The sequence below is a fragment of the Chiloscyllium plagiosum genome, unplaced genomic scaffold (assembly GCF_037043375.1).
Source record: "Chiloscyllium plagiosum isolate Xiang-an unplaced genomic scaffold, Cpla_swu_hap1 HiC_scaffold_19, whole genome shotgun sequence".
In the NCBI taxonomy this organism is placed as follows: Eukaryota; Metazoa; Chordata; class Chondrichthyes; order Orectolobiformes; family Hemiscylliidae; genus Chiloscyllium; species Chiloscyllium plagiosum.
The window spans coordinates 45,152,696-45,167,497 of NW_028270157.1; the positions used below are offsets into that span (position 1 = coordinate 45,152,696).

General features: G+C 41.3%; 1 protein-coding gene across 3 annotated transcripts in view; it reads left to right on the forward strand.

Annotated features, from left to right (window-relative positions):
• LOC122559606 (DENN domain-containing protein 2A) overlaps window positions 1–14,802 on the forward strand; it is a 148,218-nt gene that overhangs the window by 66,026 nt on the left and 67,390 nt on the right. For all 3 annotated transcript variants that reach the window (XM_043709382.2, XM_043709381.2, XM_087997286.1), the window contains exon 2: window positions 9,441–9,536. In XM_043709382.2, the coding sequence (XP_043565317.1) occupies window positions 9,451–9,536 (86 nt within the window). In that variant the 5' untranslated portion in view covers window positions 9,441–9,450. The remainder of the gene's footprint in view (window positions 1–9,440; window positions 9,537–14,802) is intronic.

Below are 14,802 nucleotides of genomic sequence, written 5' to 3' on the forward strand. Positions count from 1 at the left end.
GTGGAATGAGGGGCATTCGACATGTTTCTGAAGAGGTTTGTACAGGAGTCTGTGGAGTTGTATTTTCCATCTGGAAACAAGATTTTTTTCTTTTAATTTTTTTAGCCAAAATTTATCTCATTTCTCCCTCTGAAAAAGTTGTCTCTTATATCTACAGGACTGGAGTTTCAGGATCACTGATAAAATTGGTATATTACTCATGTGCCTATTACTTAAGTATGAACGATGAGAGTCCTGGCAGGTGAATCAACTGCAAGAGAATCTCAGTTATCCCTCAGCCTGCAATTTCCCATTGTCAGTGTGCACTTTCATTGGGAGTTATTGGACAACAATACAGGATGGGAACTTTTTCATTTTTGTACTGTGTAATCCAGGATTTACAACCTTTTACATTCTGATTCGGTAAAAGTAGGATAAAAGGCCGATACAATATCGAGAGCTGAAGGGCCTGTACTGTTCCATGTTCTGTGATTTCCCATGCCTCTATCTCTACTTTTACCATCTCTGTCTTCCCTTTCTTTGGCTGAAACCACCAACCCTCAGGATCAAGCCATATTTTAGTTTGCTTGGCTCTAGGCTAGTCACTGCCGTTAGAGAAAACCTTAAAAGTATTTCTTGAAAGATACAGTTGGAAACTATCCCTGTTTTTATCAAGTTACAGTGGAGAAGTCTTTTTGGGATTTTTAATAGCACAGAATATGAATTTTTTGCAGTATTTAAGTATTTAAATATTCAGTGAAAATACTATTGAGATATAGATGCTTTTCTGCTGTGAAGTTAGTGTGTAAACTATCAGTTCTATATGGATAACTCAGTCACTGTGCTATGCAAATAACACTGAATATGCAAAACAAACTCAAACAAGTACAACTGACCAGTCTGACGCAGCGTTTGATTGTCATGAGAATTTTCTTGACCAAATTTAGTCATATTATGACTGATCTCCTTGTGTGTTTAATTTAGTTAATGGAGTACAAGTAAAAGAAGAAGCCAGGAAGAGAGTTAAAATTTTTCCTAGTTCTGGGCACAGTGCCAAATCTGAAATGTACAGTGTCTGGAAAAATAGAACGTTCAGCATTTCACATATTTTATTGAAGCTTCTTTGTTTGACAGACAATGGTATCTTCCTGTTTTCCTTTCTATCGAGTTACTATGGTTATGTAATCTCCATTGGGTATATGGGAGGGGAATCTTGTGGTTTCCTCGGTAGGGCTTATCTACTGTATCCTTCCTTGATCAGGCACCTAAAAGCTGTTCTTGTACACGAGTATAATTTGTGATGAAATGTGTAACCACTGTGCGTCTCCTGCAAGGTTTTGATTATGGGTTGGATCCCCTGAAAACAAAGAGGGTACAGCAGGACCCTTTTTGACTAATGTTGCAACATTTTAGAAAATATGATTGGGCCTGTGGAGTTAAGAGGCAAAGACCCATGCTTTTCTACAGAATTAGAGATACCAAGAGATTAGAGATAGAGATACAATTAGAGATAGTGTTGCGAACACATGAATTGAAGGCATGGTTGCAATTTCCATATGACCTCTGGCTGTCCCAAAGGCAATATAATGGAATACCATTTCTGTTACACTCAGTGCTCTTTACAAAATCCTGAATTTGTTTGATGTAATGTTCAACCTGAAATAATACTAATGTTGACCAGTAGATGGATTGTGAATGTGGTTTCCACTTTCCCTAGTACCATGAAAAGCCTACCATTTTGTGTGTCTCAGATTCCTTGGTGAGAAAATGCTTGTTGCTCGGGTTATTCAAAATTGCTACTGAAAACTCAGCTAGAGAGAAATATTCTGACTATGGTAACGTGCATGTACACCCAAATCTAAGGTAATTCTCATCAAAGACATGGCACAAGCAATAATGGTTTGTTCGATCAGTAATTGAGAGTCAAGTAATTTTCTTGCATCGCAATCTACCTTCCACGTGGTACTGTGGTACTACCTGACCATGCTACCACCTCGGTGGGCTAGCAGGGACAGGCTGGAGTGGAAGCTCCACCTCCAGAGCAGATCTGAGGTGGAAATAGAAATGAACAGGCTAAATGACCTACCTCCATTCACTGGGATATCGGTTCATTCCTGTGCACCCATGTTAGGTACCTTACCCCTCACACCACAACTCCTTAGTTTTTATTCTCCTTCTAGAACACAATGTATATCCAGTATTCATTATGGATTCATTTAGTCTATAATAACGTTGAGAAGTCTTTATGGAACCTGCTTGTGAAACTGTTAAAATAAAACAAATGATCATTCAGAAATTTAATCAAACAACCTTCATTCTCTAGGGAGCTTATAAAACGGTAAATCAAATTCCACTTGAGGGAAAAAGAGACTTTTGAAATCTACAAAGCTGTCTAAATAAGCACAAAGACCTCTATAAAAATAATCCTATTAACTGTTAAGCTATTAATCAAATTAATCTCTGTTCCCCTAGACAGCATTTGTTAACAACCCGTGTTTAGCTGAGTCAATAGTAAGATTTGCACCTCAGCCAAGCATTTATAATGAAATTCCATTGCACAACTGTGTCAAAAAAGTCTTCAGAGCTGAAAGTATTAAAAGTTTTTGAAGTAGTGGAACCACTGGCTCATAGACTGAACAGATAGCTGTGCTTTCAATCAAAATAAAGATGAATACACAGAGCCAAATATTCCATTAAAATCAGAATTGCAATACCATTAAATGCACAAGAGCACTTAAATCAGTGGATGACATACTCTCATTCTTCTGAAAACTTTCATGAAACTGATCGTTGGTCACTTTTCTTTTAAGAACAAAACCCAATATCAATCACTGCATTAAAAATGGAGTTAAGTTATTGGACAGCATCCTATGACAGGTGAAGTTGGTTATTTTTAATTTCACCTGTCAAAAAGTTAATATTGATTTGGCTACCCTCTTGGTTCAGAACCCCTCTTACCTGACATGGTTAATACAGGTTTCAGAGAGCAACTTGCTTTGTTGAAAATTTCCAACTGCAGGAAATAAGAAATTGTGGTTGGTAGTAACGTGGAAGTCCTGGCATCATAAGTTTTGCATGCGGCAGGTTACCATGATTGCTTCATCAGTTAAAATGGCAGCACGCTGAAATGTGGTCATTATTTTGGAGTTCAGTTCCCTTTCACCTCTTCACTTTTTATTACTCGCACTATGTGAAGGATGTCAATGCAGCGGAGAGACCACAGAAAAGATTTACAATAATGGTTTCAGAGATGGGACACCCCTGTTAGGAGGAAAGGTCAGAAACATTAGGACTATTTTCCCAGGAGATGAGAAAGTCATGTGGGGATTTGATAGAAAATTTCTAAGTTATGAGACATCTAAACAGACTGGATAGAGACAAATTGTTCCCACTTGTAAAATTATCACAAACCAGAGAACACAAGTTTAGAGTGTTTTGTAAAAGAAGCAAATATGAAGGAACTTTTTTACACAATGAGTCTGGAATGCACTGCCAGGAAGTATGGTGGAAGTAAATTCAAGGCTGAAAATGTGTTGCTGGAAAAGCGCAGTAGGTCAGGCAGCATCCAAGGAGCAGGAGAATCGATGTTTCGGGTATGAGCCCTTCTTCAGGAATGAGGAAAGTGTGCCAAGCAGGCAAAGATAAAAGGTAGGGAAGAGGGACTTGGGGGAGGGGAATTGGAAATGCGATAGGTGGAAGGAGATTGAGGTGAGGGTGATAAGGTGAGGGTGATAGGCCGGAGTGGGGGTGGGGGCAGAGAGGTCAGGAAGAAGATTGCAGGTTAGGAAGGTGGTGCTGAGTTCAAAGGTTGGGACTGAGACAAGGTGGGGGGAGGGGAAATGAGGAAATTGGAGAAATCTGAGTTCATCCTTTGTGGTTGGAGGGTTCCTAGGCGGAAGATGAGGCGCTCTTCCTCCAGCTGTCTTGTTGTTATGGTCTGGCGATGGAGGAGTCCAAGGACCTGCATGTCCTTGGTGGAGTGGGAGGGGGAGTTGAAGTGTTGAGCCACGGGGTGGTTGGGTTGGTTGGTCCGGGTGTCCCAGAGGTGTTCTCTGAAATGTTCCACAAGTAGGCGGCCTGTCTCCCCAATATAGAGGAGGCCACATCGGGTGCAGTGGATGCAGTAAATGATGTGTGTGGAGGTGCAGGTGAATTTGTGGCGGATATGGAAGGATCCTTTGGGGCCTTGGAGGGAAGTAAGGAGGGAGGTGTGGGCGCAAGTTTTGCATTTCTTGCAGTTGCAGGGGTAGGTGCCGGGAGTGGAGATTGGGTTGGTGGGGGGTGTGGACCTGACGAGGGAGTCCCGGAGGGAGTGGTCTTTTCGGAATGCTGATAGGAGAGGGGAGGGAAATATATCCCTGGTGGTGGGGTCTTGATGTGCTTGTTCATAGCTTGTCCTGCCACCTTCAGGGATCTAACAGGCTGATTAAGAAGGCATGTGAGATACTTGCCTTTATCAATTATGGCATAGATAACAAGAGCAGGGATATTATATTGGAGCTAGCCTTTGGTTAGGCCATAGCTGAAGTACCTTGTGCAGGTCTGGTCACCACACTATGGAAAGGATGTAACTGCAGGCGATACAAAGGAGATTTACGAAGAAGTTGTCTTGGATGGAGCAATATGGCTATGAAGAGAGGCTGGATAAGCTTGGGTTGTTTTGTTAACAACACAGAAGGCTGAAGAGGGAGCTATATGAGCGTATAAGATCATGAGGGGTATGGACAGGGCAGATAAAAAGCAGCTGTTTCCCTTGGTTGAAAGGTCAGTAACAAGGGGGTATAATTTTAAGGTGAAAGTTTAGAGAGGATTTGAAGAAGATCTTTTTCAGCCAGAGGGTGTTGGTAATTTGGAATACACTTTCTGGGAGGATGGTTGAGGAGGGAAACCTCTCAACCCTTACCTGGCTGTGGGCCAAGTGCTGGAAAGTGGGAATGGTGTAGATTTGGGATCATTTTGATCAGTGCAGACTTAATGTGGTTGAAGAGCCAAACTCCATGGTGTAATTATCCTAATAGAAACACTGCGCGGTTACAGGGAAAGGTTGGAGATTGGCATTAAGGTAAAATACTCAGAAATCTAGCACAGGCATAGTGACTGAATAGTTTCCTCTGCACCATAGCAATTCTATGTCTCTGAATTTAGTTTTATCTGAGGCCTATTTATGTTGCTGGGTACTGTTAAAATTACAAATGTCCTGTATAACAAGAGACCATTTTAGTCCTAGTTAGTAAGATTAATGTTGTTGAAGTCGCTTTATTCTGTTATTTGAATTAATTTTGATTATTTGTCTTTTGAACAATGAGTGGTGATGAAAATAAATTGCTTAGAAAATACATTTGAAACCTGAATGCATGTAACACCAGATAGTAGAGGGCGTAGGTTTAAGGTAAAGGGAGAAAGATTTAAAAGAACCAGAGGGACAATATTTTCATGCAGAGGGTGATGCGTGTGTGGAATGAGCTGCCTGAGGAAGCGGTGGAGGCTGGTTTAACTGCAACATGGAAAAGGCATCTGGATGAGTGTATATATATAGGAAGTTATTAGAGGGATATGGGCCAAATGCTGGCAAATTGGACTACATTAATTTAGGATAACAGGTTGGCATGGATGAGTTGGACCGAAGGATCTGTTTCCATGCTATACATCTCTATGACATCCGCAGAAACCTGTTCATTACCCAGCAGACATTGCGTATTCTCCTTGCTCTCTGGGCTCAATGATTCCTCCCACTATTTCCTTTCATCTTCATACTGCCTACCACGATATTAAATTTGTCAACAGAAGTTTCCGATCCATTACCCCACTTGTCTATAATTAACACATTTTTGACAAATGCGATCAATGGTTCTACCAAAAAGCTTTAATGCATTGAAGGTTAGCTGTTGATGACCCCTTTATTTTCCTGTTATCGTGTCAGTTGCCCAGGTGTGACATATATCTAGGTTTTATGGTCAAGCGTTGGTTGTGGAAATGATTATTTAAGAAGTCAAAAGAAAATAAATGGTAGAACTCAGGGGATGCAAGATTTCTTGTCTGCCATTCTCTTTCACTTAGGTTTCTTTTTGAAATATTGAGACCTGGTTCCTCGCTCTGGTATACTTTGCTCAAAGTTTGTGTTTCTCTGAGTGTTATGCTCTTTTTATATTACTTGGAGGCAAGCAAAAAAAAAAGAGGCCATACAAGCGAGCATGCCTGGTGATTTTCCACAGACTCCAACCTTTCTGTTTCTCAACTGCACATGTCTGAGAAACACATGATCAACAACCTCCTGTTTAGTAGACACTACTTCAATCCTTCATCCTATCAGACTGAGTAAATCTTATTATCCTATTTGCAAGATAATAATCACTTCAATTTCTCATATTAATAATGTAAAATATAAAAGGGAGAATAGTATTGGCATCCAAAATCTCAATTGTGAAGACGTTGCCATCATGCCTAACCTTTTATCTTCACCTCATCATGACCTCACAGACATTTTATGCATGTGTCTTCCAGAGATGGGTCAATGTATAGTAATTCGTGCATAACTTCACACTTGTTATCCTGGATCTGTCAAAGCCAATTTTAAACCCCCAAAATTGGGCTGACAAGTAGCAAGTAACATTGTAACAAGTAACAATTACCTTCTCTAATAAGCACAATCTGACCACTGTCCCTCGACATTCAATGGTTTAACCATCACTGAATTCCCAATGTTAACATCCCAAGATTCAATTGGTTTTGCCATGTAAATACATTAGCAACAGAGTAGGTCAGAGGCGAGCAATATTACCTCACCTTCTGACTCCTGTCTACAGTGTGAAAGGCACAAGTCAGGGATATGATGGAATGCTCCCCACTTACCTGGTTGAGTGCGACTCCAACAACACTCAAGACCTACAAGATGCACCACAGAAATTTATCCAATATCCTTAAACAGCCCCTTCCAAACCCACAACCACTTCCATCTGGAAGGGCAAGGGCAGCAGAAACATGGAAACACCACCACCTGCAAGTGCATCTCCATGCCACTGCCACCTGACAATTACTGGATCAAAATCCTAGAATTCCCTCCCTATTGGCATTGTGGTCCAACCCACAGTGGGTGGACTGCAGTGGTTTAAGAAAGCAGCTCACCTTCACCTTAAGAAAGAGCATAGAAAAAAGAAATCCATCCCATCTGAGCTCAACTAGCAATCATATCTAGATCTTTGTAATATGTTGTATGAAAAATATAATTTATTTCCTGAACTACTGGGGAACCTTTCTTCTTTATTGTCCAAACAATCATGGCAACAGAGCGTTGAAGTATAGAGGGTAATGAATTACTGCATTGAGCTTGTATCCATTTGCTTATATTCATTGATCAGCCTTATAGGACTAGCTGATTCAGGGAGTAGAGCATGGAAACTGCATATTTAAATCTGGGGCTTGTTCTGCAGCATAAGTTTGTTGACCGTTACAGCACTTATTCAATACCTTTTGTCAGTAATCACATTGGAAAAGGGCAACGTTAGCGGGAATATGGGAGATACAGGCTACAAGATTAGATGGGATTGAAGTTGACAAAGAGGATGTTTTAGCAATTTTGGAAGATCTGAAAATAGATAAGACCCCGGGGCTGGATGGGATTTATCCTTGGATTCTCTGGGAAGCCAGGGAGGAGATTGCAGAGCCTTTGGCTTCGATCTTTATTGGCGTCATTGTCAACAGGAATAGTGCCAGAAGACCGGAGGCTGGCAAATTTTCCCTTGTTTAAGAAGGGGAGTTGGGACAACCCTGGTAATTATAGGCCAGTGAGCCTTACTTCGGTTGTGGGTAAGGTGTTGGAAAAGGTATAAGAGATAGATAGGATTTATAATCATCTGGAAAGGAATAATTTGATTAGGGATAGTCAACACGGTTTTGTGAAGGGTAGGTCATGCCTCACAAACCTTATTGAGACCTTCAATAAAGTGACAAAACAGGTGGATGAAGCTAAAGGGACTGATGTGGTGTACATGGACCAGTAAGGTGTTTGATAAGGTTCCACATGGTAGGCTATTGCACAAAACACAGAATTTCAGGATAGAAGATGATTTAGCGAATTGGATCAGAAATTGGCTAGCTGAAAGAAGACAGAGGGTGGTGGTTGATGGGAAATGTTCATCCTGGAGTCCAGTTAGCAGTGGTGTACTGCAAGGATCGGTGTTGGGTCCACTGCTGTTTGTCATTTTTATAAATGATCTGGATGTGGGCATAGAAGGATGGGTTGGTAAATTTGCGGATGACACTAAGGCAGGCAGAGTTGTGGATAAAGCCAAAGGATGTTATGAGTTACAGAGGGACATAGATAAGATGCAGAGCTGGGCTGAGAAGTGGCAAATGGAGTTTAATGCAGAACCGTGTGAGGTAGTTCACTTTGGAAAACGTAGCAGGAATGCAGACTACTGGGCTAATGGTAAAATTCTTGGCAGTGTAGATGAACAGAGAGATCTCTATGTCCAGGTGCATAGATCCCTGAAAGTTGCCACCAAGGTTGATAGGGTTGTTAAGAAGACATACAGTGTGTTGGCATTTATTGGTAGGGGATTGGGTTTCGGAGCCACAAGGTCACGCATCAGCTGTACAAGACACTGGTAAGGCTGCATGCAGTTCTGGTCACCACATTATAGGAAGGATGTGGACGCTTTGGAAAGAGTTCAGAGGAGATTTACTAGGATGTTACCTGGGATGGAAGGAAGGTCTTATGAGGAAAGGCTGAGGGAACTGAGGCTGTTTTTGTTGGAGAGAAGAAGGTTGAGAGGTTACTTAATTGAGATGTATAAGATAATCAGAGGGTTAGATAGGGTGGACAGGGAGAGCCTTTTTCCTCAGATGGTGAAGGCTAACACGAGGGGACGTAGCTTTAAATTGAGGGGTGATAGATTTAGGACAGATATTAGGGGTAGTTTCTTTACTGAGAGTAGTAGGGGTGTGGAACAGCCTGCCTGCAACAGTAGTAGACTTGCCGACATTAAGGGCATTTACATGGACATTGGACATACATATGGATAATAATGGAATGGTGTAGGTTAGATTGACACCAGATTTTTTCACAGGTTGGTGCAACGTCGAGGGCCGAAGGGCCTGTATTGCTCTGTAATGTTCTATGTTAGTGCATCTCTGTAAAAACTTATAATTGAAGCGTAATACTGCCTACAATTCATTGGCCACCATAACAGTAAAATGTGCTTTATAATGTCTTAGGGGTACCAAGCAACATATGGATGCAAAGCACATTCTTGCAGAAACAGCAGGTGGGTGATTCTCCCTGCCTCTGGCACATGCCTAGGCTGGGGAGAAAAATGTTGCATAAGGAATTGGTGTGGGAAACCCTGTCTTGTCCCTTACATTCACCTGTTACTGTCATTGATTACACCATTTTTGTCACAAGGTTATTAATAGTTATCATAATATTCATTAATCTGATTGAGTTATACTTTGTGTGTACATAGGTGAAAGAACATGCCTTTTACCAACGCAATGACAGCCAATAAGACAACGGTGTTAAGCTGGACAACAACCGCCTGCAACTCAAAGTCCACTGAACAGTGAGCAAAATCTGCCATTTCACTTTATAGAGTCAGGATTGTGATGGTGAACTAACTTGCATGACTTGTAAATAAAACTGTCATAACACAACGAATTACACAATACAGTGATTGACCAGTCTGAAATATTGTTAGTAGTTGTGAAGAATTAATATAAAGCTTGAAATCTCAGTTAAAGTAAGTTGTGTTGCAGAAAGCACTGGATGAAATTCATCTTAGTTGATTAAACAGTCAGTAGGGAATTTTCAGCATCTGCCCAATTAACATCTCTGTCATCAAGAAAATTGGGTGAGGTGGGAAAAGGAGGTTCAGTTCAGTATCATGCATTTTTAGCCAATAATAAAAGCTAAATTTACCACATTGAGTTTATATTGTTGGTCGTTCTGATTAACTATCAGACCCCTGAATTTATTTACAAAAGGTTAATTAAAAGGCTGCAGGTGTTGTAGCTTTGTGACAAAGAATTCACATGGAATGTTTCATGGCTTGCTTAATGTATACATGTATCAAAACTATTTTCTGAAAACATACTTGCAGGTTTCCTGTGATGAGTCAAAAATTGTGGTTTTTGGGACAGAGAAGTTGATGACAGGATGTGTGATGGAAAGGTGTTTGTTTTGAAAGACAGAATTTGGTGAAGAAATAATTACTATTTTTCTTATCAACTGCATCCAGATAAAAGAGAATTCCATAAATAAATCTGTTTATTTTGAAAAATGTTGTTCCCAGTTACGGCAAAACAGTTGGGTGATCTCACTATATATCAGCTACTGGAAATGTCTAGATTTTCCCGTTAATTTTTTGATGCCCTTGTTAACCATTTATTTTAGGTGGGAGAGTACCATGCTGGGATCACTCAATTTAACTGTTGTTTACACCAGGGGACTTCTCAGATTTTGCATTGCAGTTCGGAAGCATTTTAAGATTGCTTTTCTGGTATCATGAAATTTAATGCCTGCAGTATGCTGTGTTCACGTGCATGTGTATCTGAATTTTATCATTAGAGAATCTTTGTGTCATTGTCACCGATTTGAATTATATTCTCAGCATAGACTTGAGTGGGTACACAATGCTGAGGTCCTAAAAGTGGAGGTACTGGTGTTGGACTGGGGTGGACAAAGTTAAAAATCACACAACACCAGGTTATTTGAAAGTACAAGCTTTTGGAGCACTGCTCCTTCATCAGGTAGCTCACTGGGGCAGGATCATAGGACACAGAATTTGCAATTAAAGATCTCATTAGCGCATCTAGCTTTGTTTTTGTTATCACCTGCTGTCCTTTTTTGTATTTTATCATCATTTTTCTATCCATCTCAATCATTTGCATTTCTGTCGAGAACGTGGCGCTAATGGTGGTAAATTTTGGCACTATATTACAAGAGCATTTCTGTTAGTAATGTTCCAGCCTGGGGCAGTCCAAACTTTGTTACAGATGTGGTTGGCATCTCTGAGATATTCAGAGAGGTACAATTTATTCAAAGTGTTAAGCTTAAGTAGAGATGAACTCTGATCAATCAGTGACCTTTCAGGGCCTGACCACAGAATGTAGCTGTGGGTCTAGAATGCAGAGTTAGGGAAATGTGCAACAGGGAACCGGGACACAGCTGTATTTTCATTCAGGCCCACTCAGTGCACTGCTGTTGTTTTGTTTTTTTTTAAATTGGTCATCTCATTTTTCTTTTTTTTTTGCCCAGGCTGCCATTTTTGAATGCAATGTTACAGGCGATCAGTGATATTCATCCCAACTTTCCACCCCATTCCCAAGGGCTAACTTTCTGTTCCCTACAATGTCTGTTTCAGCGCATTTCTCCAAGTATAGCAATCAGATGCAGCCTTTGCTCGACTTGGACTGTAGTCAAACTTCTTTGAGGTAATCGGAGAAAGTGAATGTGGTGCCTAATGTCAGACAGCGTTGTAGTGGAATAGGTTTTTAAAATTATAAGCCTGGTGAACATTTTATTGCTTTTTTATATCAAGACTGAAGTCAAGTTGGAGTATTCCCTTTAAAGAGGAAAAATGATCATGATAAAGTTCAAAATAAACAGCAGATTCTAGTTGCAGGTTCTCTTTTGTTTTCATTTCTTGGTATTTACTGAGCCAAATCTAGGCAACATTTGGAGTGGGTGAGACATACCTAGAGGAATGTGGTGAGGGGAGAACTGATTGACTGACTGACTCAACAAACTAGGTCCGGAATCGAAACCAAAGATCTTTCTCAGGATAAGGGAAATGAGAAACACTGAATGAAGAACATGCACTATTATCTTCCAAAATAAAATGTCGAAGAACTACTCTGAAATTCAGTCACGGTTGTCTGACAATCACAATATGGCAGGTGAGTAGAGAGAAAAATCTAGAAAAACTTATCGTGCACCATGTGGGTGTGCACACACCTTGCGTCTCCCTGGTGAGCAGGGAGCAACCTCTTGTGTGACTCTAATGCCATTTAAAGTCTCTAAATCCTATTATTGGATGGCTACAAATGGGAGAAAAGCACAAAGTGAAATGGCTTCATGGGTCAGAGTTCAGGCACCAAGGTTCTCTGTCACGTTTAGAGCTGCTTTTCCAGATTGTGGATAGAGGAGGAAACTGCCTTGGTAAGTCCTGTACCAGCATCAGGAGAGATCCAGAGCTGGTGATTTTGTGGGTTTGTTGGGAGGAGTGGCTCTTGAAATCCAGAACCTTGACTCCAGGCCCGTGAGGTCTCATGACATTCGGCGATATGTGAGCAAGGAAAGCAGTTGATCATCACCAGGGTTATATGCCAGGAGCAGTGCTAGGGGACCGAAGAATGAGGAACCAACTTCAAAGCAATGGCAGCATGCTATAGATGAAGCTAAGTGAACCCGCAACCAATAAATCAGATCAAAGCTCTGCAATCCTGCTGTATCCAGTCATTAATAATGGCACAAAACCAATGAATTGGATAAGGAGGCCCCATGAACATCCCCATCCTCAATGATGGCAAAGCCCAACACATCAGTGCAAGAGACAAGACTGAAACATTTGCAAGCAAAAAGCCCAACACATCAGTGCAAGAGACAAGACTGAAACATTTGCAAGCAATCTCAGCTAGAAGTTTGAGTGGATGATCCATCATAGCCTTCTGCTGAGGTCCATGTCATCACATATCAAAATTCAGTCAATTTGATTTGATTTTCATATGACACAAAGAAGCGGCACAGATAATGGTCCCAACAACATCCCAGGATGTCATACTAAAACCTTGTGCTCCAGAATTAGCAACACCCTAATCACAACATTTCACGCAGTTTCAGCACTTCCACCTATCCAATCCTTGTGGAAATCTGCCCATTAATGACCTGTCCTCGTGAAGCACAAATCCAATCCAGTCAAATACTGTTCCAACAGTTTGCTCTCAATTGTCAACAAAGTGATGGCAGAGGAATTGGTGGAGGCTTGGACAATTAGAACATTTGAAAGGCATTTGAATGGGTATATGAATAGGAAGGGTTGAGAGGGATATGGACCAAATACTGTCTAATGGAACTAAATGTATTTAGGACATCTGGCCAACATGGACAAGTTGGACCGAAGGGTCTGTTTCTGTGCTGCACATCTCTATCACTCTGACTCTAAGTGATAGAAGTTACTGTCAGCAGTGATGTCAAGAGATATTTAGTTCTCCTATAACCAGCTCACCAATGCTTAGTTTGAGTCTTGTAACATCCACTCCATTTCAGATCTCATTAAAGTTTTGCTCCAAACTTGGAAAATAGAGCTAAACTAGAGGTGAGGTGAAAGCGAAAACCAAAAGCTCTGCAGATGTTGTAAATCAGAAACAAAAACAGAAATTGTTGGAAAAGTTCAGATCTGGCAGCATCTGTGAAGAGAAATCAAAGTTAACATTTTGGATCCGGTGACTTTTCCTCAGAACTGATGTAGCTCAGAAAATGTTGGGTTACATGTACACGTTGGGGGTGGGGGGGAGCTGGGGTGGGAGTAAATGATAAGTGGGGTTTGGGGGGGGAGGTGGTGGGAGTCAATGATAAGGTGGGGATAGAGCCCAAAGAGAGAAAAGGACAGTTGGACAGTCAAAGGAATGGATAATAATCTGGCTGGGAGGGTGGATAGCTGTTAATAGAGATGGTTAGTAGCTAACGATAGGTCGTGTGTAACAGCAGAAAGTGAAGTAAAAGTGACAGTCTTTAACGTCAAGGGAGTACTTGACTGAGTGTGGCATCAAGGAACCCTAGCAAAGCTGGTGTCAACGGGAATTGGTCAGAAAACTCTGCACTTGCTGGAATCATATCCTACACAATTAATCTGGTTGTTGGAAGCCAATCATCTTAAGTTCATGAATTTGTAAGATATAGGAGCAGCATCAGCCCTTCAGCCCATCGAGTTTGCTCTGCCATTTGATCATGGCTGAAATGTTCCTCGCCCCATTTTCCTGCCTTCTTTCCATATCTCTTCTGCACAATACCAATGAAAAATCTGTCTAACTCTTTAAAGTTACTCACTGTTGCAACATCCACTGCACATTTTCACAGATTCACAATCCAGGAGGAGTAGTTTCTCCTCAACTCTGTTTTAAATTTGCTATCCCTTATCCTAAGGCTATGCCCTCTAGTGCTTGAATACTCTGTAAGAGGAAGCATCCACTCCATGGCTCTTTGATCCACATCTTTTTGTCATTTTGAATACCTCAATTTGATCTTCCCTCATTCTTCTCAGCCTGAGAAAGTTCCTCTGGGTCGTGTCCTAGGTCCAACTATCTTGCACTGCTTCATCAGAAATATCTCATTTTCATTTACGTTGGAAGTGGGGATACATACTGATGATTGCACAGTATTTCAATACAAGCCATCACTTTGTCAAAGCTTTTCACTTTGCAGTCATCAGTACAAACACAAGAATGGCAGATTTCAAAACAATTGCAGCAGTTTATACTATGGGGAAAGGGGTGCTGTTTGGATGGCAAGTTCCCATTTGTGGGCGGCACGGTGGCACAGTGGTTAGCACTGCTGCCTCACGGCGCCAGAGACCCGGGTTCAATTCCCGCCTCAGGCGACAGACTGTGTGGAGTTTGCACGTTCTCTCCGTGTCTGCGTGGGTTTCCTCCAGGTGCTCCGGTTTCCTCCCACAGTCCAAAGATGTGCAGATCAGGTGAATTGGCCATGCTAAATTGCCCGTAATGTTAGGTAAGTGGTAAAGGTAGGGTTATGGGTGGGTTGCGCTTCGGCGGGGCGGTGTGGACTTGTTGGGCCGAAGGGCCTGTTTCCACACTGTAAGTAATCTAATC